The sequence below is a fragment of the Corythoichthys intestinalis genome, chromosome 13, assembly GCF_030265065.1.
Source record: "Corythoichthys intestinalis isolate RoL2023-P3 chromosome 13, ASM3026506v1, whole genome shotgun sequence".
NCBI classification, from domain to species: domain Eukaryota; kingdom Metazoa; phylum Chordata; class Actinopteri; order Syngnathiformes; family Syngnathidae; genus Corythoichthys; species Corythoichthys intestinalis.
In genome coordinates this window covers 26367359-26391693 of record NC_080407.1, presented here as the reverse complement: position 1 = coordinate 26391693, position 24335 = coordinate 26367359, and the positions used below count along the sequence as shown (strand labels likewise).

The window sequence follows — 24335 nt, the reverse complement described above, 5'->3', positions numbered from 1 at the left end:
AAGGAGTTTGTCGGAAAAGAAAAACGCAATCTTGTGAGCATTTGTGAGTAAATGGAAAAAAATACTCTCACTGGCTCCAATTTTAGTTGCAAAGAGCCCCCATTTGGAGGCAGTCTGGAGCCCTGGATTGAAAAACAATTTTGTTTTAAGTGATTTTTCTTTCAAAAATATTTTTTCTTTGTTCGAAGCAGCTTATTTTTTGATGGAATTATAAAGACACAAATGTCCTACCCAAAATGTGGCCCAAAATCAAGACAACATTCCTTCAATCAAAAAAAATAAAAAATAAAATCAATCAAGGGCTGCCCTAAATGAGTATTTTTCTCGCGATTACTCTGCAGACTTTAACAGTGAGTCGACTAGGCCAATAATGTTTTTTACTTATCTTTTGATCAAATGTTTGTTCATGATTATTAATTCACAAAGACATTTTGGAACGCCTAATTTTTTTCTCCAAAGTACAAAAAACACATTAATCACACACAATGAGGTCAAATGCTGATACCATTAACTAGTGCAGAAGAATGGAATGTAAACACTCGGAACACTGTGACTTCACTGTTCACTTTCTCTTTTTGTGGTATGTCTATATTGTTGTCAGCATTAGAGCAAGCACCAGCAGAGTAGATAAATAAATGTCACGTATCAACGGAATTAAGTATGTAAAAATTGGAATTAGAGCTGAAACGAATACTCGAGCAACTCGAGTAACTCGAGTTTAAAAACTGATCCGAGTAGTTTTATTCACCTCGAGTAATCGTTTATTTTGACAGCTCTAAGCATCACGTTTTGCTCTGACTACGTTTAATGCGGGACGCGCTGATGTCACGTACGTAGAGGAAGAAGAAGAAGGGAAAAAAAACTTACTGCAGCCGATAGCCGCTACAAACGACGCCGACGTTGCTAAATACTAGCCCGCACGATGCTAATTGGTAGCAGGTAGTGTCTTATGAGTCTCATAGGGATCACATGTATGTTGAACTAGATGCGAGATGACAGACTCGGCCGCGTCTGGGCAGCGTTAGTAAACAGCCGCCATCTTAAAGCAGTACAGCGCTAAGCGCTAATAGAGAGCGCTAAGCGCTAATAAATAAGATTAACGTAACGTTAGCCCTGCGGAGGGCTAGGTTTATTAATTATGACCACTGTCGATGCTTGGCTAACGTGTCTTACATACAGGCTTTAACATAACATAGCAATGTGGAGTGATGAGGGTGTAAAATAAAAACTCAATAATGCTAACTATCAATTTTAGCTCAGTAGTCATTGCTGGATAAAACACCAAGTAGCACTGGTCCCTAATGTGCTCCAATACAGCCTGTATCATACATTTACTTTGAACACTGCAAAAACTCAAAATCCTATCAGGACTTACAGTTTAGACTAACTTAAAACTAGAACTTAAAAATGGCTTGTCACAAATAGAAATTCAATGGAAACACGCGGGAAAAAAATCCAAACTTTTAAGTGATGTGTGTTATCAAGCGTAACGGCATTTTTAGGTATATATATATATATATATATTTTTTAAATAAGATCTAAAGGTTTTTTGAGTGAAAGCAGTGAATTAGTCTTTTTTTTATTTTATTTTAGTTACATCTGAGTTGCAATTGTTGGCTGTTTTCAACAATATACATCGAAAATAAAGACATTGATTGACTGAAAATGGTTCAAGATTAGATGAAATGTCTTGTTTTCTCATGTATACTTATAATTGCTCTTCACCCAAAAATATATTTGTTTTATCCGATTACTCGATTAATCGATAGAATTTTCAGTCGATCACTCGATTACTAAAATATTCGATAGCTGCAGCCCTAATTGGAATAAAATCAAAATAAATAAATTCAAAAAAGTAATACAAGATAAAAGTCGTACCATTGCTTTGAGAAAAAAAAAGTCGCATTATTACATGACAAATGTACCTTCGCTGGGAGCTACGACCAAGCATTACTATAAATTCTATTGATTATAATTTAATGCAGATGAAACAAAATAATAACAATTTCCTTATTTGTAAAACTGATTCTAAAACACAGGATGCTTTCAATATTGTTGATTGTAACGGAGGCAGCAACGCCCTACATAAAGTACTTAGCTGCTTATTCAGCTCATGAGCCCGACATTAGCCTCTAATACTCTGTCGTACGAGCAACATAAAGGCAACTTTATTCAAAAAAAAAGGTCTCCTGTCGTTTTCCAAAATTATGCCTGGGTGACGGCGCTTCAAGTGTTCATTTACGGCCGACGTGCTGCCGTGGTATACAAGCTGGGTGTACAGTGTACCCTCCTTTGTTTCGTTGAAATAAGTCCATGCTTTGGTCACTGGTGCGCTTTTTTGGCCTTGTGCCCTTTCCCCGCTTGAATCCCGAGCGTCGGCCAACTCAACTTTCCACGCATATATTTTTTTAACACTTTATTAATCGTCGATGAACTGGTGTGCTCGTCAGCACATTTATGTAATCGATGACGTCGACTACGTTACCTAGTCGCTCTAATGTCAAGCCCATTGAATTAATTTGAATCGGATGGGATGGCAAAAAAACACGAATAAACAAAAAATTGGCAAGGAGGAATTTTCTCCAGCAGAAAACTTTGTGGACAAACGTTTGCAAATGAAATAAGATTTGGTCTATGTGTTTTTGGTCTTGCAGATCTATATGTCAGCCAAGCCCATCGTCCTGAGCACCAAGAGCCTGCATGCATCAAGGAAGAGGAAGAGTCTGGACCCATCCAAGGTCATTCTTAACTTTTTTTTTTTCTTCAGATGAGGCAGGAATCAAATTTGGTACCTTCTCATATTCCCCTTTCCCACTGGCCAAAAACCCATGTCAACCCGCTAACAATCGGCTTTTGGTGGCAGTGGGAAAGGTGCAGCGACCCGCCTCGACCAGTGTCAATCAACCCGCCAAGCGACCCGCGTTAAAATCACCTCGACTCTGATCGTCATGCAGTGTGAAGGCAAAACCCCGGGTCAACAGTCAACACCCTAATCTACGTGGTGACGTAGGCTCTTACGTGATGCGTCATAACAACATGCCAGTCGCCTCCCATTTAACACGCCCCACAACCGTAGTTACGTCGATGCTAACAACAAAGCTAGTAGAAGAAGAAGGAGCCAGTAGCGCACCACGTTGCCTCAGCACAAGCAGAGTGTTGATCCTTTGCTGCATTTCGACCATTTTGAGGGAAGTAAAAAGCATGAAAACGGAGAACACAAACAGAAAGGAGGCTTCCATGTTGCTCTGCATTGTTTACTTCCTTGAACTGAATGAATTCGGTCGCACTTGTGGACGTGCATCTTAGCGTGGTGACGTCACGTAACCTTACGCACGGCTGAGGAGGGGTGGGGGGGGGTTAGACGAGTGAAAAAAAAAAAGACGGCTTTTTTTTGTCAATGTGAAAGGTGCCAATTGCCAATTGCTAGTGGGCTGCATCGGCTTGGATAAAACGCGCGTTGACCCACTAGTTTCAGTGGGAAAGGGGAAATAAGTGCGGAAATGTCTTTCAGTCTAATACACCGGTAGTGCCTCTGCTTACTTAGTAGTGGTGCAATGGATTCGTGAACCGACGTAAGTTTTGCGCCATGGCATCGACTTGACAGTCCCGGGGTTACGACGTACCTGACTTTACAATGCGGAGGTCTTGTCCGCCATTCTGTCTCCAGTTGTGTTTGTAAATGGGACCTCATTCTTGTCATGCATATTTTTGGTTAAGGTTATCATACTGTCACAATCTCATACAGGCACATGCCTATTCCCTTTTAACATGGGATTTTTTTTTCGGGAGCCCCAGCTGTAACATGGATGTGGAGAGTCCCATTCATGATAGAAAATAAATATAAATAAATATGAAAGAGTTTTTAAAATCTAAAGAATCTAAAGATAGTCATGGGTTTTAGTCGGGGGTCGGGAACCATTTTGACAGAGAGAGCCAAAACAACCAACATATTTTAAAAAGAGCAGTTTCTTTCCTGAACTCATTTGAATGCATCATACGGGAGGGAGATTGTGGTCGAACTCTGCTTTTACAAGTAGTCGCAGAATTGCGAAAGAAATAAATCTTGAGAAAACGAAAAAGTTTACTCTTTACTTAGAATGTTACAATCAATGCGCACTCAACATTTGGAAGATGGTGCCTCTCGGAGCGGCTGTGTAGGACGTCTCGCTCTCTCCTGAAAGTGGCCTGGAAGTCATTTTCTTCTGTTGTATTTTCCCTTGGCAAACCAGCTCGTTACATTACAGCGAATTACATACCTGTTAAGTTGTAGAAATTGCAAATAGGGAGATTTCTGTTTGCCAACCCCGATGACGCGCGCGACAATCGCTAAGACAAAATGCAACCTTTTTTTTTCAAGTTCATTTTGGTCACAACACTTGTGTAAGAATTAACTACACTGTCAAAGAACCTCTTTTTGGTGGCATCAGAGATATTCAACTTGCTCCATGTATTGTCTGGCATCATGTGATACTGCTATGTTGCCTGTGTCATGCCAGTTCTCCTTGTTCCTGTAATCAACATCTAGGACATCCTCAGCTTTCCTGATCACATCCATTTGCACAAATTTGGACATCAGCTTCCTCAGCAGCCTCTTCATCTCATCAACCATCACTCCAATTAGGGTTTCGTCAGACTAAATCAGCAACATTAATTACATCATTTAGAAAATGAATCATATTTGTTTTTAAAAGTATCTTTGTCATGGCAGTTTTTTAATTGAATTGTAACCTAGAATTGAAACTTTATATATTTTGTTTCAGCACAGTAATAATGATATAATGTAATAAAGTGTATAGTATACACTTTAGCTTTAGCATAATAGCGAATCTAAATGATTAAACTTAAAGTAAGTAACGATACGCTTTCTCACTTAAATTCATATATTGTGGGGGTAGGACCGCAGTGGTTTAATATTCCATGATGTTTGATCCACGAAAACACAGAGTAAAGCAGCGACTTCTTCCTCGTCATCGTTCTCCCATCATTAGCGCTAATGCTATTAGCATTAGGCTAGTTAGCTATCGCTGGCAGGTAAGACTTACGGCAATTACGTTGATGAACGTCGTTTTTCCCGAATACTGGAGGCCGACCAGGGTCAGCTCCATCTCTTCCTTCCAAAATAAAGACTTGAACCAGTCTAAAAGCCGGTTTATTCGTGCCAGCATCTTGGAAAGTCGGTGGTGCTTCGCCTCTTCCCTCCCTGTCAGATTTTTGGTTGGGCTTTTCCAGCTCTGAAGGGGAGGGAGGGCAGGGAAGTCGGAGACGGCCAGGCTCTTCGTTGTTGGTCACTTTCCGAATCGGGCCGAATGGTATCGTTACAAAACGGTGACAAACAAAAACGTAAAAAAAAAAAAAAAAAATTGACATTTTGGGAAAATCGGGAGATTTGGCTTTCTAATCGTGAGGCGTGAGCATTGGGGTCAAAATCGGGAGTCTCCCGACCAAATCGTGAAACTTAACAGGTCTGGAATTATTGATTTAACCGTGAAGGAGTGCGAATAGGTGAAAATAATACTCGCACAGGCTCTAATTTTAGTCGCAAAAGGCCCCCATTTGCCTCTCCTGCCTATAAGCCGCGTGTGCCCACTTAGTAAAATGAGACATTGACAAAGAAATACAGTTTTCAAACGTTTAATAACACACCTTAACTTTTCGTTCCAAACAGCGTCGGCAAACACGGCAGTTATATAGCAGCGGCACGGAAGTTGAGTAGCATCAGCATGGCGGTGCAGCGCTAGTTGTGCTGGTTAATAAAAACATAAAAGTCTTGGTTAGCAATCTTCATCTTCTTCCTGTGCATTCAAACCATGAAAGTATTCACCCTCAGTGTCGGATATGAAGACGCTCAGATGCACTTCGCCATGCACGCACCTACTCAGTCTGTCCTTCGCGTCGCCTTCAATGTCTCCCATAATGAGGCATATTCACTCCCAGCCTGTGCCGTCCTCCTCGCAGCAGACTGGCCCCTCAAAGCCCACTGGTGATGGCGGACTCTTTCACAACGCTTCACAATGCTAGGCTCACCCAAAGCTGCTCTTCGCATTCGGCGAGTCTTGGCAAACGATCTCTCGCTGCTCGTCGTCAAAGCGTCCCATACAACTCGGATGGCCAATTTAATTTCTTCTAGCATTTTCCATGATGCAGGTCTGCCAATTCTACTCATGCACAAAGACGAGGGTTCGCCACCTCTATTCATGCACAATGTACAAAGTTAAACTACCGGTAGTAGTGCAAACTAGCGTCTTCCTTGACACATATATTCCACGTGTCTCACTCCCACATTCCATGCTCGAGCGCCCCTGGCTGCCGTCAGAAAAATACACAAATTGGCCGCATCATTGCACACGCCGCAGGACCCAAAATGAGAGAGAAAAAGTAGCGGCTTGTAGTCCGGAAATTACGGTGTATATATATATATATATATTTTTTTTTTCAATAAGATCTAAAGGTTTTTTTGAGTGAAAGCAGTGAATTAGTCTTTTTTTTATTTTATTTTTTTTAATTCTCGTTACATCTGAGATGCGATTGTTGGCTGTTTTCAACAATATACATTCAAAATAAAGACATTGATTGACTGAAAATGGTTCAAGATTAGATGAAATGTCTTGTTTTCTAATGTATATTTATAATTGCTCTTCACCTAAAAATATATTTGTTTTATCCGATTACTCGATTAATCGATAGAATTTTAAGTCGATTACTCGATTACTAAAATATTCGATAGCTGCAGCCCTACTTCAATCAAAAAGTTGTTTGAATCCCCCAAAACATTCACTAGCCTGGTACACCAGACTCAACGCTGTTCCAGCTATTGAGTCTGGCCACCCTTCCCACGGAAACAATTTCCAGGGCGGAGCAAGCCACAGCATACAGACAGCGAAGTGGACCAATCAGCGACGGGCAGACGTGACGTTAGAAAAATGGCGACTTCAGGATGACGGACTTGCGCGCGGAAGTAAACATACGAAGAGAGCGGAGTTTATTCGACATGGCTAGCGCGAGACAGATTGTTGTCAGTGACTCGTGTCGATGTTTTTTTGGTCATTTAAAACTGATTTTACCGTGGATTGGAACATATTCTCGGCTCTGCCGTTGCTTGTGAAGAACACGTGACGCAAATAAACGAATCTGATTTGTCGATTGATTTTGTATCTGCTCGAAAAGGCCGTTAATGGGAGGGGTTCCAGACTATTTCTCTCAGTGTTTGAAAAATACAGGGAGAATAGTCTGGCAGAGCCAGGCTAAACATTCACTTCAATCTAGGGCAGTCCCAAACGATTACTTTTCTCCCGATTTGTCTGCAGAAGATTAGTCTACTACTCTAATAATATATACATTTTTTTTTTTACTCGCAATTACATTTTGTTGCTGAATATTAATTCACATTGACAAATTGAAACACTTAAATTCTTTCTTAAAGTTGAAATAAACACATAAATGACAAACAATGAGGTCAAATGCTGCTGGCATTACTAGCGCAGAACGGAATGCAAAGATTCAGAAGCCTGTGACTTCCCTTTTACTTTCTCTTTTTGTGGTATATTTATATTGTTTTCAGCATTGGAGCGAGCACCAGCAGAGTAGATAGACAAATGTCACGTATCAGTGGAGGAAAGTACGTGGGGGGAAAAAACTAATGATGCACGTTATATAATTTTAAAAAGTACTATTACCAATCTTGTTTGAAAATGATATATTACGACAGAGTATTGGGGTCAAATAAATAAATTTAAAAAAGGACTACGAGATTAACATACTCTTGCTACGAGGAAAAAAAGTCCTCCTTCCCAGCAGCGTCACCGCTGTCATCTCCAATACTCTTTGTACAGCCTCCTTTTTTCTGAGCAAAGTGACTCACCAGCCAGTAAAGCCCTAATAGTCATTTAATATTGTAACTAGAGATGTCCCGATCCGATATTTGGATCGGATCGGATGCCAATATGGGCAAAAAAATGCGCATTGTTATCGGATCGGAACACGGGAAAAATTCCGATCCAGACTTCCGATCCAGTTTTTTTTTTTTTTTAAATGTCCGGTCCGGGTTTTCCAGCGCACCGGTTTACATAATCCATTCCAGTTTTTGCTTCGGTTTCCCTAAAATCCGGTCCGCATTTTACGGCACACCTTCAACACACTACATTTACATTACCGTCTCCCAATTTACTGAGAGACTATCGGTAAAAATGTCAGCTGTGTGGGATCATTTCACCTTAAAAGACGACAAAGACGAGGCAGGGAGCAACATATGCCACAATAAAGTTAAGCGTTGTGGTGACCCTTTGTATGTCATAATTCACCCAATGTACTTGTGTGTCTGTTTGGCTGAGCGCGTTACCGGCTGCGTGACAGTCACGTGACAGACACTATAAAGAGCCCGCACGCGTTCCGGCTCATTAGAGAGTGCACGAGAGTTCACAGAGTGCAGAGAGTTACAGCGCTGAAGCTGTAAGAAGTTTTAATGCAACCAACCTAATCAAGCATTTAGCGAAATACCACCACAAACAATATGAGGAGTATGTTAAAGGGGATGTAGTGCCCTGGGAAAATTTTAATATTCCATCATTTATCCATAAACGCATGCCTTTTGTATTCATATCATGCCACTTCGTGTAATTACACACAAGAAAATGAGAGAAATTTGGCTCGATTGTCAAGCTAAAACGACCGGCGCCCGAGATCTGGCAGATTGTGTGCGTGACGTCACGACAAGTGAAGAGTCCCTCCGGCCACTAGGGGGGCAGCGCCTGTCTGCATCAATAGAATTCCTTCTAGTGAGGGGAGAATTAGGGGTGTTTTGAGCTGTTTATGCTGATGCATTATGTTCGTCCTGCACATATTCCAGGTTCCCTCATGAAGAAACACCCCTCGTTGTCAATAAAAGAGAATTCAGAATTGTTTCTTCAACAAGAAAAAGGCTCAGTGCTTTAATACTGAATGGCGGCGATGATGGCAGACAATTCGTTTCTAGTTTCAGCGACGAATCCGACGTAGAAGGACGTAACGAATGTTCATCTAATGGTGACGAGGAGAGTTACGAAGCTTTAATCGGTGTTTTCGGTTACCAATTTGAGCCCAAACCAGCGCCAATGCAGCGTAATGAAACGGTAATTCAGGGGAGCAATGACACTGATGAAACATCGGCAGCAGATCGTGTGGGAAACACCACTGATTTGTTTTGCATTAATTTTTGTGAAGCTGATACACCGTGACTGCAAAATAAAGGAATGCATAGAATAATTATCATTTATTGGGCTATCATAGCTTTTCGCTCTGCCAACAGACACAAATATGAATGGGATCAGAGGATTTGTTCTATATATTTTACGAACGATAATGTATACATGTGTCCAGTCCTGTATCCAATGTGTGACATTTTTTAAATGATAAAAGAGTACTCACTCTGGCCATTTCGAGCTTGGCTGCTCCCCTCCTTTCCTTAGCCTCCTTTGCTAGTCATCATCCTTTTTCTTGATATCTCGGGACATTTAGGTCGCTGCGCGTGTATGGTCGGCACCGCATCTCCTTTGAGCAGCAATCTTTTAGCAAAATCCGATTTCACTTGTCCATAGTTCGAGAAGCTTTCAGGTGGAAAATGCGCACCACAGAAAAGCGTGCCGGAGGCTGTGTCTAGAAAATTAGCCCTCTTTGCACGGACGAAATTTACCCATCGTCTGCGTAGTCCAGCTTTTTTTTCGCGTTCGGGAACTCATGGATACTATATTCCGATAAATAACTATTTGTACACCACATAGCACAGAAGTTGAACCATTTTTGAGATGTTTTCGTCAAACAAACCCCAACGCTACTCTCTCGCCGATAAAAAACAATGGCACCTGGCTTCGCCTCGACTGTCAATCACTTGTCGTGACGTCGCCACCTCATTCGGCTGTTTCCGGAACACTCTCGGGAATGTTTGTCATTTTCGATCTATTTTCGATAATTGCTCATTAATGTGATTGATTTTTTTTGTTAACTTTATCAATATTTGTTATCTTGGCACATAACGGTTCTATTGATGTCTCACACCCCCTTTGCTGCGACATCCCCTTTAAGAAACCGAAGACAAAAAGAAAGGTCCTACGCAACTAACACTGGCAGAAACTTTTGCTATGCGTGACAAACTGGCACTCGACAGTCCCAAAGCCCAGGGAATAACAGGAGTCATTGCCGAAGAATTCATTCTGGATGACGAGCCATTATCTCACGTGAGTAAAGACGCACCATCCAACACGCGATTCGGCCGTGGAAGATTCGAGAACGACTCACAAACGTCCAAATTCTGATAATTGAAATATGTCAAGTAAAGCGGAACTAATACACAGCGCGGTCTTCGGGACACAATGAGAAACTGACTGCATTGCGTCCCGAAAGTAAACATTACTTGTCTTAGACCCGGGTAATGCCAATGCTCAACTCACGACTTTAGCTCAACTCATGCCGCTGGATAAAAAAAAACACAAGAATACATGACTGCTGCTGATAGCCGCTACAAACTACGTCAACGTCGTTTTACTGGAGATAATAGATATCATATGTATTAGGGCTGGGCGATATGGCCTTAAACATGTATCACGATAAATTGAGCAGATTTATCTCGATAACGATAAATGCCGATAAATTCGCCCAAGCGGACTGTTATATAATTTGAAAATCTTAATCAATGCATGAAATACAGATTAACTATTTCTTGTTGATTTATTTACCAGCATTCAATTTGATATACTGTATTTAACAATTGTACATGCAGTCTAAACATTAAGTTTATAAAAATGTATTGTAAGCAATAAGAATTCAAGTATGAACATTTATAACAGCGTGTATGACTTGAACAATGTACATTGTCAAAATCAATATGCATGTGCAAACATGTAATTCTAACACAAATGACTTGCAGCTTGAACAGTACACTTCAAAAAGACAACTTATTGTTAATGGCTGCTGTGACATAATTATTAAATACAAGTGTTTACTTTATGGTTTAAGGGCCCCCCCCCAGTGCATTTTTCACTAAGTGCACGCACAATAAAAATAGCTGGGGCCATTTCTCGGTCATTATAAGTTTTGCCGTTGGATTCTACTTTATACTGAATGCTTTACCATCACAAAAGCTATCAGAGGAATCACACACAGATACAAAATAACGCCACATAGTAATTGCTAGATGCAGTCCGTGCCCAATCCACTCATTAAGTTCAGCCGTTTCGACAATGTTAGAACCGCTATCCGACTCCATAACGTTCATATGTAGCGTTAGCCGCTAGCTAGCGTTAGCCTCGCTACCAGTAGAAAGCACTGAAAGCACCATCTCCGGAAATCGTGAGAACAAAGGAGGACAGCGGGTGAAAGCCCGTCTGGATGCCACCAAGAGTCTACTAAATGTCGGTTGAAAGTTTGGTGAACCTCCCTTAAGCCACACTCCATCACGTTTTGCTTGTAGCGTTAGCTGCTAGTGTTAGCTTACCGGGCTTTTGTTTGATTGGCTTCCTGATGATCACGTGACTCCCTACGTAAGCACATTCACTGCTTTCTTAAAGGGGAATGAACATAGACGAACAACACAGAATCAAAGCGGGATGAAAAGACTATATTTTCTTGTTTTATTAATTTACCGAATTTACCGACATGGTCAAAATTACGTCGGTCATCGTTAAGAATTTCGGTGACGGTAAATTTTCGGTTTACCGCCCTGCTCTAATATGTATATAGAACAAGATGCTACACGACAGACTCGACTGCGTTAGCAACATTGAAGTATTGAAAACAAGATGCGTTAGTAAACCGCCGCCATCTTAAAGCAGAAGACTTCCCTAGTAGGCTGTTGTGAACCTTCCAAGCGAACCTAATTAAGTTTTTATTTAAAATACTCCTAAATCGGCAAAATCCTGACTCGACTCTATCTTCAAAACAGTTTTAAAACTTCCACATGTCGAAAGTAGACAGAAGGGAAATTATGGAATAACGGGAGCAATTTTAACAACTTTAAAAGTTGATATGCAAAATTAAATTAATTGAATGTAGTTTAAAGCTGCTAAAACAGAATGGGGACTTGAGTATTTTATTTACTGTTTTAAAATGTTAAGTTGATACTGAAATACTCGTTTATGTAAACCTGAGAGGCTTTTTATACAATTTTTGTAACTAATGCACGAAACATTAAAAGCATCTAATAGCTTGGGGGATTTGTGGGATTTTCCACTGAGGTTGTTGGTGTGTTTTGCTTTTTTAAGACAGTTTACAGTATTATTTGCACGTTTTACTGACTATGCCATTTTGTTTGTTATTTAAAATGTTTTGTGTTTGTCACTGAATAAACAGGTGAGTTTCTTGTTACCAACCATTGTGTGTTATTCAAACTCACCTAATTCAGCTGGCTAGTTGTTATCAAGAGTACTAAAACCTTTTTCAACATGAGTCTGACAACTAAGTAAGGAGGCTAAATAACTTTAAACTTGAACACATGCTCAGATAGGTCGGTATCGGTATCGGCCAGTATTGTATCTGATCGGAAGTGCAAAACAATATCGGTATCAGAAGTGCAAAAACCTGGATCGGGACATCCCTAATTGTAACTGCATTTAACACTACGTACCTCACAGTCTCTTAATTTTTACTTGATCTTATCAATATGACATATAGTCCATGTTTATGGACAGTTATTTTAAATTTAGAGGTACTTAAAGGGTTCATTCACACTTACGCAAAATTCGGGTTACGTCGCCAGCCTCGGAACGAAACTCGTAACCCGGGGACTACCTGTATTTGCAGATTGAAAGATTTCTTTCAATGTAAACGAATTTGCTTTGTTTGAAGTAAATACATGATGTAGATATATTATGCGCAATGACGTAACGCTGTGTGAAACACACTGGAGCGCAGTGGAATATTAAGTCATGCAGGATACACCTTTGTTTACTTAGACTAAATCTGTTGACCCATTGTTCGCCATTAAAAGGAAGTAGATTTTCTCAGGGACTTAGGCAGCTTATAGAGCGACGAAATTTGGCACACTTGGCTGAATTGGTCCAATTGGAATATACATTTTGGTTTTGAATAAGGCCCCCTTTTTTGTAGGACCCTCTTCAATAGGGTTTTTTCTCCTAGATGTGTGAATGTATTTCTAATCCCCAAAAAAGAGGCGAGTTTCGAGGAAGTTAGGTTCTCATGAGATGATGAGAGGGGGACGATCTGCCACCACCCTGACTTGCTTGCCGCCGGGCGGGTTGCCGATCGGCGAAGACAATCGACAACCCCGCCGTCGTGTGAAATGTTCCGGGCTAGTTATGTGTGATTTTCCGCTTCAAAGACTTTGAAACATCTCTCGGTTCGGGTTAGCATGTCGGCTAGCTGTCACGCCTCTTGGTTTGTTTACATTCTCTAAAGCTGGGGAAGGTAAATGACAAAAGCCCGACTTACTACGGTGGCATAAAATATCGTTTGGGAGGTGTGACAGTAAAGGTGAAGTTGACAGTTTTGACCATTATGGAGTAATTTTGCCATGTCGTACTGAATAAATGCATTTTTATTATTTCATATTCCATTTAGCACAACACTGTTATTTGTCATAACCATACCATTAATTTAGCTATTGAGGAAAAATACTTGGATAAAAAGAATATCCTCTAAAAATATTGGAGGAGAGAGACTAAAAGAATGACATTTTGAAGCTCTCTTCGTCACATTTTCCTCGTTCTGAATAATTCCCCCTCAATGGACTGAATAGTAAAACAGATGAGACCATTCTCCCGCCGACGTCATCCACTTGTTGGGGATGCTAGAGCCCTATAATGGTGGGCGTGGCTAATCGGCAGATTAAGACTAATTTGTCGTCATCTGCGGTTTGCCAAATTGTTGTATATAGTCGAATCTTCCATAAATATGATTCTAATTCACATAATAATGCTATTTAAGACTTTTTTTCTCCTGTCGTACGCACTTTTTAAGAACACTTAAGCAAAATAAAAATGAAAACTGGGGAGAAGGAGGTAAACCTTGGTTCACTAAATTTCTTAGAGCTGAGCAGAGTTCACTATAGGGCTGTCCCAAACGACTAATTTCCTCCCGATTAGTCAGCCGACTATTTTTACGATTAGTCGACTAATCTAATAATTTTTTATTTATTTTTTGCTACTTAAATAATGATTTTTTTTGTTCAAGCTTATTTACCAAAACATTTTGAAACACCTAAATTATTTATTAACGTTTAAATACATAAATAACATAATACCAATAATAAATCACAAACAATGAGGTCAAATGCTGCTGGCATTAACTAGTGCAAAAAAATGTAAACGGAAACACTGACTTCACCTCTTTAACAGGAGTCAAAACAATTCTTACTCTTTTTGTGGTATGTCATTGTCTATATTGTTCTAAATGTTAAAATGAATTGCAATGTCCCGGACAACCATTTTCAGAATACTTTGTGTGAGTTCAGATGCTTTTTCTGGTGTGCATGCAGCATTTTGGGGGGATGGGAAAAACTGCTCAACTTTTGTTTTAACCTGAAAATAGATAAAGTAGAGGGCACACTGAAATATTACCACAATTATTTTGAATGAAAGGCACACATACCTACAGTAACAAAAATTAAATATATAGTATAAATTTTATAGTATACTACTGTATATAAAACTTTATAATATTAAATAACTAACATTAGTGCAGTCATGGATTACAGTAAGAGGGCCAGTGGTGTTTCCATATATATTTTTATTATGTATAAGGATATATGTATATATTTTCCCCATGTGGGAGCTTCCATGATCCTAATAAATTTAATAATAATTAAAAAATATATATATCATTTTATTAAATAAAAATGCACGTTGATACGACGCACATAAAGGCAACTTCCATTTAAAAAAATCGTTAGAAAGTTGGATGGACTTACAATCCGCTAACTTGTTGTTTCTTGACGCGCTACCGTGGTATGCGAGCTCAGCTTAGCAAAGAGTACACAAAGTAGCACCCTCCATATTTTCCCTGAAATAATTCCAGGCTCTGGCTATTCTGGTCCGCTTTTTTAGCTTTATGCCGCTTTCACGTGTTACCAACTCTGCCCTTTTTGGAAATTGGCGGTGTTTTCAACTCCTCACCGGCGATTCACTTGGCTCGTTGTCGTCGGTTCGTCTGGATTCGTCCGATTTCCTCCTCAGGAAGGCGGCGGCGTGCATAAAAACACCGAGAGGCGTCGGATGGCTCTTTAAGTATACTTTTATTGACCAAAACAAAAACATGGGGGATGAAGCCACTCAACGCCGCGCTACCCGCGCACTTTTCCAACTCACCGATCTCGCTCCCTCTCTCTCGCTCGCTCGCCCACTTCCTCTTTGCTCAATCTGACAACGCCGGTCATGTTGAAATTACAGCGGTCCCCTTGGGGGTGCCGGTAACAACCGCTTGTTTCACGAGCGCCCGCCATTCTAAACTGTATCCGCATGTAATTTTTTTTAACCCGTCATTACTCGACGAATTTACGTCATCGATGACGTCGACAACGTGGACTAGTCGGGACAGCTCTAGTTCACTATATTTCTCAGATTAATTAACGTTAACATAATAGAAAACACATACAGGAGGACACTTCTCCTAAGCAGCTTCCTACTAAGGGTAGGCAGTTCACACGGTTTAATGTAATGATAATGCTAAATTGTAGGGGTGTAACGGTACACCAAAATCTCGGTTCGGTACGTACCTCGGTTTTGAGGTCACGGTTCGGTTCATTTTCGGTACAGTAAGAAAACAAAATGCAAAATATAAATGTGCTAGTTGTTTATTACACACTTTTGTGCTTTCAACAATAGGAACATTAGTCCATACAAAGCTAGAATTCTGCTCAATAATAGAAAATACAATATTCTGAAATGTAGATATTATGAAAAACAAAATAAAAAATAACTTTGGCTAAGACTTTTTCTTTAAAATAAATATCTGATGTGCAAAGTTGAACAGTTGCAACACTGAAGTGAAGAGTTGTTCCATCTATATTCTTTTTTAATTTGAGTTCCCCACCCAGAGGGCCAACCATCTTCCATGTTAACATATAACCGTTACCCACGCTGCTCACTGCACTTCTACTGTATGTGGTGCGACGGCCCTGGCCGTTTAATTGTTATCTTTTTTGAGACTGTCAGTCATCTGATCGCCGCGTCTGCCAGCTGGCTGCCTCCCCTCCCAACGTGGCGTACTCTGATTGACGCCGGACGGGCTGACGACGTCACCGCCGCTGACGGGCCACCCGAACTAGCCGCTGTCTGACATGTATCCATTATGCAGCGCTTTGTTTACATTTGCGGCAATAACGACACTTGCTTGACGGCAGCTAATCCGATACACGGTAATACGGCTCTGGGTAATACTATTTGGCCGTTGTTTGAGCATGCATACCCGCGTGTGTGCCTGAGTCTTGTTAACCAAATAAAGGCAGCGTTAACAAAAGTCATCTGACCGCTCGTCATTTTACAGTCAACACTCCGAGTTCGCAACTACGCATTTGACAGCATACGTGCCGCGTCCCTCCTCGCTCGCTGTTTGCTCGCTATTCATTCACCTGTGCATTTGATCGCTATTTTGTTACACTCCCGCTTTTTCGGTGAGGTCTTTTGTGTTCATTCGTTATTGGATCGTTTGTGTTCACCACTGTAAATAAGATCACCGCAGCAGTAGAGGTAAACTGCCGTTTTCGTTCAACCCGTTTTGTTTTGTGTAGAAGCCAGGTTGGTGCCAGTGGCTGTATTGTTTTTTCTTTTTTACGATCAGGGTTTACTTAGCGGGTGGGGTTCAAGCGTAGTTTCATTTTGTTTGTTGTTTTGGCCTGGGCTTACGCTGAAGCCAGCTTCTTCCGCATTTTGTATATTTTGTTCATTGCGAGTTCGACTTGTGTCAATAAATTTGTGTCCACTTGCAACTTGTGTGCGTGTCTCGTTTTATGTTACGCCCTTAGCAGCCGTCCGTGGGACGTAACAGTGGGATTATGGGAAGCATGAGCGGGCATTCCGCGCTTGCGTTAAATGCGTTGAATATTTTAACGTGATTAATTTAAAAAAAATAATTACAGCCCATTACCGCGCTAAATTTGACAGCATTTTACATTTCGTCAGAAACTCGTTCGGTGCGGGGCCGCACCGAACCGAGGACCCCGAACCGAAACGGTTCAATACAAATACATGTACCGTTACACCCTTACTAAATTGTGATGCAGGTCGGACTTTCAGTAGCAAAGATTCGGTAGAGGAGGTGGCATGTCGACGTAATTCTGTGCTCTGAGAGTGCGTGTGTGTGTGTTCAAGTCATCAGCCAATCAAACGTGCGCTTGAGGAATAAAACATGGACTGGCTCATTCCGCAAGTGTAAAAGGGGTAAATTAAGTCTGAAAATAATGAAAATAATTCACTTAAAAACATTATATAATGCAAGTAAGATTGCTTAAAAGTTGGTGGGGACAATTTGAGCATCCTGAAAAGTTGGTAGTGTTTTGTCCCTCCCGCCCCTATGCGAACCTACGCCCTTGCCTTATCACTTTAATATACCATATTTACTTTAATATACTGTATTTATTTTAAATACAGTTGTCTGCTCAGTCAGCACTTTTTTTTTTTTTTTAACGATTAGTCAACTAATTTTTTTTAATTTTTTTTTTAATCAAGCAAATTACATTTTTGTTTACTTATTAATTCACAAAAATATTTTGGAAGACTTAAATTCTTTATTAAAGTAAAAATAAACACATAAATAACAATAATAAATCACAAATAAACAATGAGGTCAAATGCTGATAGCATTAAGTGCAAAAGAATGGAATGTAAACAGATTTAGAGCACTGACTTTGCCTTTCCAACATGATTCAAAACAATTCTTAAAAAAATGCATATTTAAAATATGTAGCATTAATGTTATACAGTTTACTACTACATGTACAGTTGTGTAACTAATTATTGAACCCCTAAAGTAGATGGTGTTTTTGAAAGTTTGACATTCATTTTTCATCTTGTTTATAATCACATCAAATAATGACATGTGAAATAGAAAAATACAGCTGAAATGACCGAAATATTTTTGGGAATATTCCAATTTATAGCCTTTCTGTGATTACTTCATTTATAAAATTATTCAACCTCTTAGGTATGTAGAACTTTAGTACTTAGTACAACATCCCTTGCAACAATAACATCCTTTAGAAGTTTCTTGCAGTGATCCACATGTGCCTTTGCCCAGGCCTCCAGTTCATTAACATCTTTGTGCTTGCTTGTTGTAACTGCCTTCTTCAGGTACCACTCGAGATTTTCAATGGGATTTAAGTCTGGTCATTGCGATGGTCACTCCAGAATCTTCCAGCACTTCTGTTGCATCCAAGATGTGGTAGATGTTGAGGTATGCTTAGGATCATTGTCCTGTTGGAAGGTCCAACCTCACCCAAGCCTCAGCTTTGTGAATGACTGCATGACATTTGCATCCACAATTGAACTTCATTCATAATACCTTGCACACGCTGAAGATTCCCTGTAGCTGAAAAAGCAAAACAACCCCAGTCCATGACTGGCCCCCCACTGTGCTTCACAGTAGATAGTGTTCTTTTCTTTATACGCATCATTCTTTCCCCTCCACACGTACCAGTAATCAATTGGCCTAAAAAGGTCGTTTGGTCTCATCACTCCAGAGAACAGTATCCCAAAACCTTTGTGGTTTGTCCACTTGATTTTTGGCATACTTCTTGTGCTTTGGAGTCAGCGGGGCGAGGCTGGGAGTTCTTGCATGGAACCCATCATTTTGGAGTGTGCGTTTTATTGTCTGGGATGAAACCTGAATACCTTCCTGTGACATGTCCTGTCGTAGTTCCTCAGTTATCACCTGGGGATCTTTCTCCACCTTTCACTTCAGGTATCGCACAGCAGTTGCAGACGGTGACCTCTTTCTACCACACCCAGGCAGCGTTTCCACAGTGTCTTTAGCTTTAAATTTGCGGATTATGCTCCCAATTGTATCTCTTCAAATTTTTAAACCTTTTGCTATCTTTTTATAGCCTTGGTTATGAAGTGAAATGACCTCCTCTCTGAACTTTTTTTTTTTAAAAAGAATTATCAGTCAAAATCGAGAATTGTCACGTTATTTTTTTCTCTCAAATATGAAGTCTGATTTCAGGGTTTCTCCTACATATATCAGATTGTGGCGCAGCGCCACACCAAAATGAACGCTGCTACTCCCTGCAAATGAGTTTTTAAAAAAAAAATTTTTTCAAACGTTTCAAACTAGCGCCAGTCTGGTGTGAAGGGTTCAGCGGCAACCTATTTACTGTATATTGTAATGTCTGTAACAAAGCGCGGCCTCCTTAAGACTGAGGAGCTGTGACGTAGGAGCAAGCGAGTTGGGAGAGATAGTGATCGCATGTTGCGGCAGCCCGCTGTTATTTTGTAGTTGTTTTTCTTTATCATTGTTGCCTCAATAAAGTGGGTAAGCCAATATTGACTCCTCTTCTTTCCATCATCCGGGGCATTACAGTATTTTGGATCGGACTTTTCGGCTAGAGTGAGCGGTGGACGGCCGTCTTTGACGGAAGAGCAAGTGTGAATGAATTTGCACCGAGAGGCGCTTTGCTCTATTTTCAGAGCGCTGCCGCACTAACATGAACAACGCATCCAATAGCAGATGGGCAGGCCTACTTATATTTGTGCTATCAGGCTGTTTCGGCTCTGGGACACTTGAAAAATGGCTCTTACCTCTCCTTGCTAAGCTAAATGGTACTCCGATGTTCGTTTATGTGGAAATGAAGTTCACGAACAACAACAAAAACCGAAACTAGGAAAAATTTTGACACAGATATTAGAATCCCCCCCCCCCCCCCCCCCCGCAATCCTTGAAATGGGTCCGTTAACAGAAGGACTATTATTGTTATGTTAATGTAGTACAATTAAATTCAATTTCAATTTATTCACACACACATTCATATTCACAAAGTGTACATAATCTCATAACGCTGAGCTAGGATCATGTGTGAGTACGGTCTCCTTAAGAAGCTACTCAAAGCTTATAGACCCCACTCACCAACGTCACACAATGACGTGTCGCTGTATTGTGCCGCTATATTGTCCGTCATTGTGTGCCCGTATTCTCAATGGTCTCAATTTATCGTGCAATTTATAGTGCAATTCATGGAAGCCCCGGTGCTTTCAGACGCTGTAAACTCATTGGATGTGTTGCATAAAAGGCGTTATGTGGAAAAGATTCGGTCGATCCATTCGCCAGATCCATATTTGATGCCTAAATCGATATTTTTCGACTTGCTGTCTTCGCCGTCTCTGCCTGACATCTGCTACCCTGATATCTACAACTATCTTGTCCACAGAAACTCAGCCTATTCTCACAAAACTTTGAAAAACTTTAAGAGCAGCACTCTAACCAATATTACCCCGTGTGACCCTTCCAATTTCTAAAATGGCGACAATCAATAAAAAAAAAGGTTGATTGCGATGGCCGACGCTTCAAGGATAGGTGGATATTGGACTATTTCTTCAATAAAATACGCAACAACTGTGTCTGCCTCATTTGCAAAGAGACAGTCGCTGTTTTCAAAGAGTTCGATGTGACACGATTTTACAAACAAGACACGCTGACATGTACGACATTACAGGGAAGATACGCAGCCAGAAATGAAAGCAACTTGAAGCTAGTTTAATGTCACAGCAGCAGTATTTCGCAAGAGCCCGAGTGTCGAAAGAGAACGCCACAAAGGCGAGATTGTTGAAATTATGAATTTAAAAAAATAATAATAAAGCAAATGTGACACACAGAAGGGCTTGCTAAAATGTGTTTAAACATATTGTTCTACGTAAATCAGCCAAGGTAGCCCCCCACATTTTTACCACACCAAATCTGGCCCCCTTTGCAAAAAGTTTGGACACCCCTGTTTAACTGATGATCCGTAGACGAGGCCAGCTTCTTTCACTTGGTACCAACTAAATATTATTCAAAATGTAATGGTGGTGGAAGAAATAAGCATCTTGAATTTTAAACTGTATGTTGTCGGCGATTAGCCATGCAATGATCTTAATTGTGGTTGTCAGCCCCAAACCCTCTAAATATATATTAGATGCATCTTACCAGATATAAAATGACTACTAAATAATCTGTGTTGATCATTTGGTGCCCAGTTTTCTCGTCGAATTGCAGCAGTCCATCTCGCTCTCCTCTCCGGGTCTCGACGGGTAGAACTTCAAGTCTCTCCGTCTATCTTCTCTGTTACTGGAACCAACAGCCACACACGCCTTCACCATTTTGATTATTAATGTTAACGAGCAGAAAAACACGCTATAATAGGAGGAAATTACGTAGCGGTAATGCGTCAACACGACGAGTTGACGTACAATATGGCGCGGAGGTGTGGTTGTGACATCATGTGAGTAGGGTCTATAAATTTAAAAAAACAAACTACGTCGACGATGCTAAAAACTAGCCCGCATGACGCTACTGTGGTAGCAGCAGGTCGCGTCTGATGCGTCTCGTAGATATCACATGTATGTTGATCTAGATCAGCGGCGTTAATTAACACCCGCCATCTTAAAGCACTCGCTCACGTAAAGTTAGCCCTGCGGAGGGCTAGGTTTCTATACATTATGACCACTGTCGATGCGTTGCTAACATGTCTTACATACAGGCTTTATTTAATCTGTGAAAACATAGTGCTGTAGAGTGATGAGGGTGTAAAATAAAAACTTAATAATGCTAACTTAGTTTAGGCTAACTTTGTCAATCTTTTTTTTTTTTTTCCTCCCATATTTTTATTATTTTTCACAAAACAAAAAAACAAAAAACAAAAAGGACAAGAACTGAGAATTCAAAACAAGATGACCACGAGGAGGTCATATGTTACAACCCAATTAAGTAAAAAAGAAAAAATAAAATAAAATAAAATTTAATTTAAAAAAAAAAATAATAATAATATTATACACATTCACACACACATTCGCACAGCTTGCAAAGACAAAAATGAAAAATACTTCAGTATATAGAAGACGTAATTACATTCTGAGATCTCAGACTGTTAATACAGTGTACATGTATATGTCCCAGAGTTTTTCAAATTCTTTTTGTTTTTCTTGAGCGATGTAGGTCAGTCTTTCCATTCCTATGTTTTCCGAAAGTTCCTTAATCCATTGTCTTAGCGAGGGAGGTACCATGTTCTTCCAATTCAAGGCAACCACTCTTCGTGCATGCAGTAACCCAAAGTCTAACAATTTTCTCATTTTTTTGCTTATTAATACATCCATTGGATAAATCCCCAAAACACAAAGCTTGGCCAAAGTAGGTACATTACATTTAAATACAACTGATAAACACTTAGTGATATCTTTCCAAAAGTTCAGAATTTTAGAACATTCCCATACACAGTGTATGAGCGTACCTTTAAAGTCGTTACATTTAGAGCATGTATCAGGAATGTTGCCAGACATGTGGTGTAGTATTTCAGGAGTTATGTACATTCTTGTTAACCATTTGTATTGAATCAGTTTTAACCTAGTATTTATTGTATTTTTTTGAGCTCTCAAACAGGCTTCATTCCAATCACTCTCAGCAATATTTTCTTTCAGGTCATTTCTCCAAGCATTCAATTTGTCAACTGATGACTTTTTACAGTTAAAAATAAGTAAATTATAGATCTTTGACAATAGACCATTTTTTGGTTGCTTGTGCGTTATTTCCTCGATCTGTGATAGATTGGGAGAATGTATGACATCTCCAAAGTTTGTGTATATGAAATTTCTTACTTGCAAATATTTTAAAAAATGTCTTGAGGGGATTTGATATTTTTTCACATAGAGAGCTAAATGTAAGCAATATTCCATTTTCATATAAGTCCCCAACTGTTTCGATTCCCTTGATTTTCCATAATTTAAAGCCTGCCTCTATTCTCCCTGGTGGAAAATTATCATTATTCTGCAAAGGAGAAAAACAAGATATTGTTATAGGGCTATCAACGAGATTGTGCGCCTTGTGCCAGTTAACTAACGTATTATTTAGAAAGGGATTTTTGTGTGTCTTTTTTTTAGTTTTTTTCAGGTTTGCAGAATAAAGATAACTGTGGATTGGTATGTTTGTTGATATTGATTGCTGTTCAATCTTTACCCATGAGGGGGGAGAGTCTGTGTTAAAGTAGTGGGTAGCTGATGTTAATTGAGCAGCCATATAGTACCATCTAAGGTTTGGGAGTTGCAGGCCTCCTCTTTCATAAGGTAAGTAAAGTAATTTGAGTCGAAGTCTTGCTTTTCTCTTATCCCAGATAAAATTTCTAAATATCTTATTCATATTGTCGAAGAAGCTCTGTGGTAATGGCAAAGGAATTGTTTGGAAATTTTATAAAAATTTGGGTAGTATTGACATCTTTATTGTATTAATCCGTCCCACCATAGAGATGGGTAACGTTGACCAGCGATTTAACGTTTCGGTAGTTTCATCCACCAGAGGGTGATAATTTGACTCGATAAATTTGTTCAAATTTGGAGTAATCCTAATACCCAGATATTTAAAGCCATTTGTTGCAATTGTAAATTGGGTATTTATTGGGGGGTTTCTTTGGTCTTCCTCATTCAGGAACATGAGCATTGATTTATTATTATTGATTTTGTATCCTGTAAAGGTACCAAAGTCCTCCAATAAATTAACCAGGGCTGGGATAGTATTTTTCAATTCAGACAGAAAAAATATTATGTCATCTGCGAATAGAGATATTACATGATTTATTCCTCCTAAAGCGATACCAGATATTCCAGGATGTGTTCTTACTGCCATAGCCAATGGTTCCATCGCCAGAATAAACAGAATAGGGGACAGAGGGCAGCCTTATCTTGTTGAACGTTGCAAAATGAATGGTTTGGATATATTGGTGTTAGTTAGGACTTGAGCAGCAGGGTTTTGTATATAGTAACTTGATCCATTTTACGATTTTTTCCCCTAGTCCGTATCTTGGAAGAAGTTTTAGAAGATAATTCCACTCTATCCTATCAAATGCTTGACATGCATCCACTGCTAACATTGCTGTATCCTTAGCATTTTGTTTCTCATGCATTATGTTCAGCACTCGCCTAATATTATCATAGCTTTGTCTTTTTTGAACAAAGCCTTGTTGGTCATCCAATATCAATTTTGGAATATATTTTTCTAATGTTCTAGCAAATACTTTACATAATATCTTCATATCACATCCCATTAAACTAATTCCTCTATATGAAGCACATTCCATTTGTGGCTTGTTTGGTTTTAAAATCCATGTAATTGTGGCTAATCTCAATGTATCTGGAAGAGTACCTTTTCTGAATGATTCGTTGTACATGTCCAGCAGTGGCTGG

General features: G+C 39.8%; 1 protein-coding gene across 3 annotated transcripts in view; it reads left to right on the top strand.

Annotated features, from left to right (window-relative positions):
• Positions 1–24335, top strand: part of LOC130928542 (gastrula zinc finger protein XlCGF57.1-like) — a 43920-nt gene that overhangs the window by 9392 nt on the left and 10193 nt on the right. The window contains exons 2-3 of one of the 3 annotated variants that reach the window (XM_057855234.1): positions 2655–2738; positions 18267–18659. In XM_057855234.1, coding sequence (XP_057711217.1) covers positions 2655–2738; positions 18267–18361 — 179 coding nt within the window. In that variant the 3' untranslated portion in view covers positions 18362–18659. Of the gene's footprint in view, positions 1–2654; positions 2739–10157; positions 10206–18266; positions 18660–24335 lie in introns of those variants that run through there. The other 2 variants (XM_057855232.1, XM_057855233.1) reach the window with 2 other exon arrangements.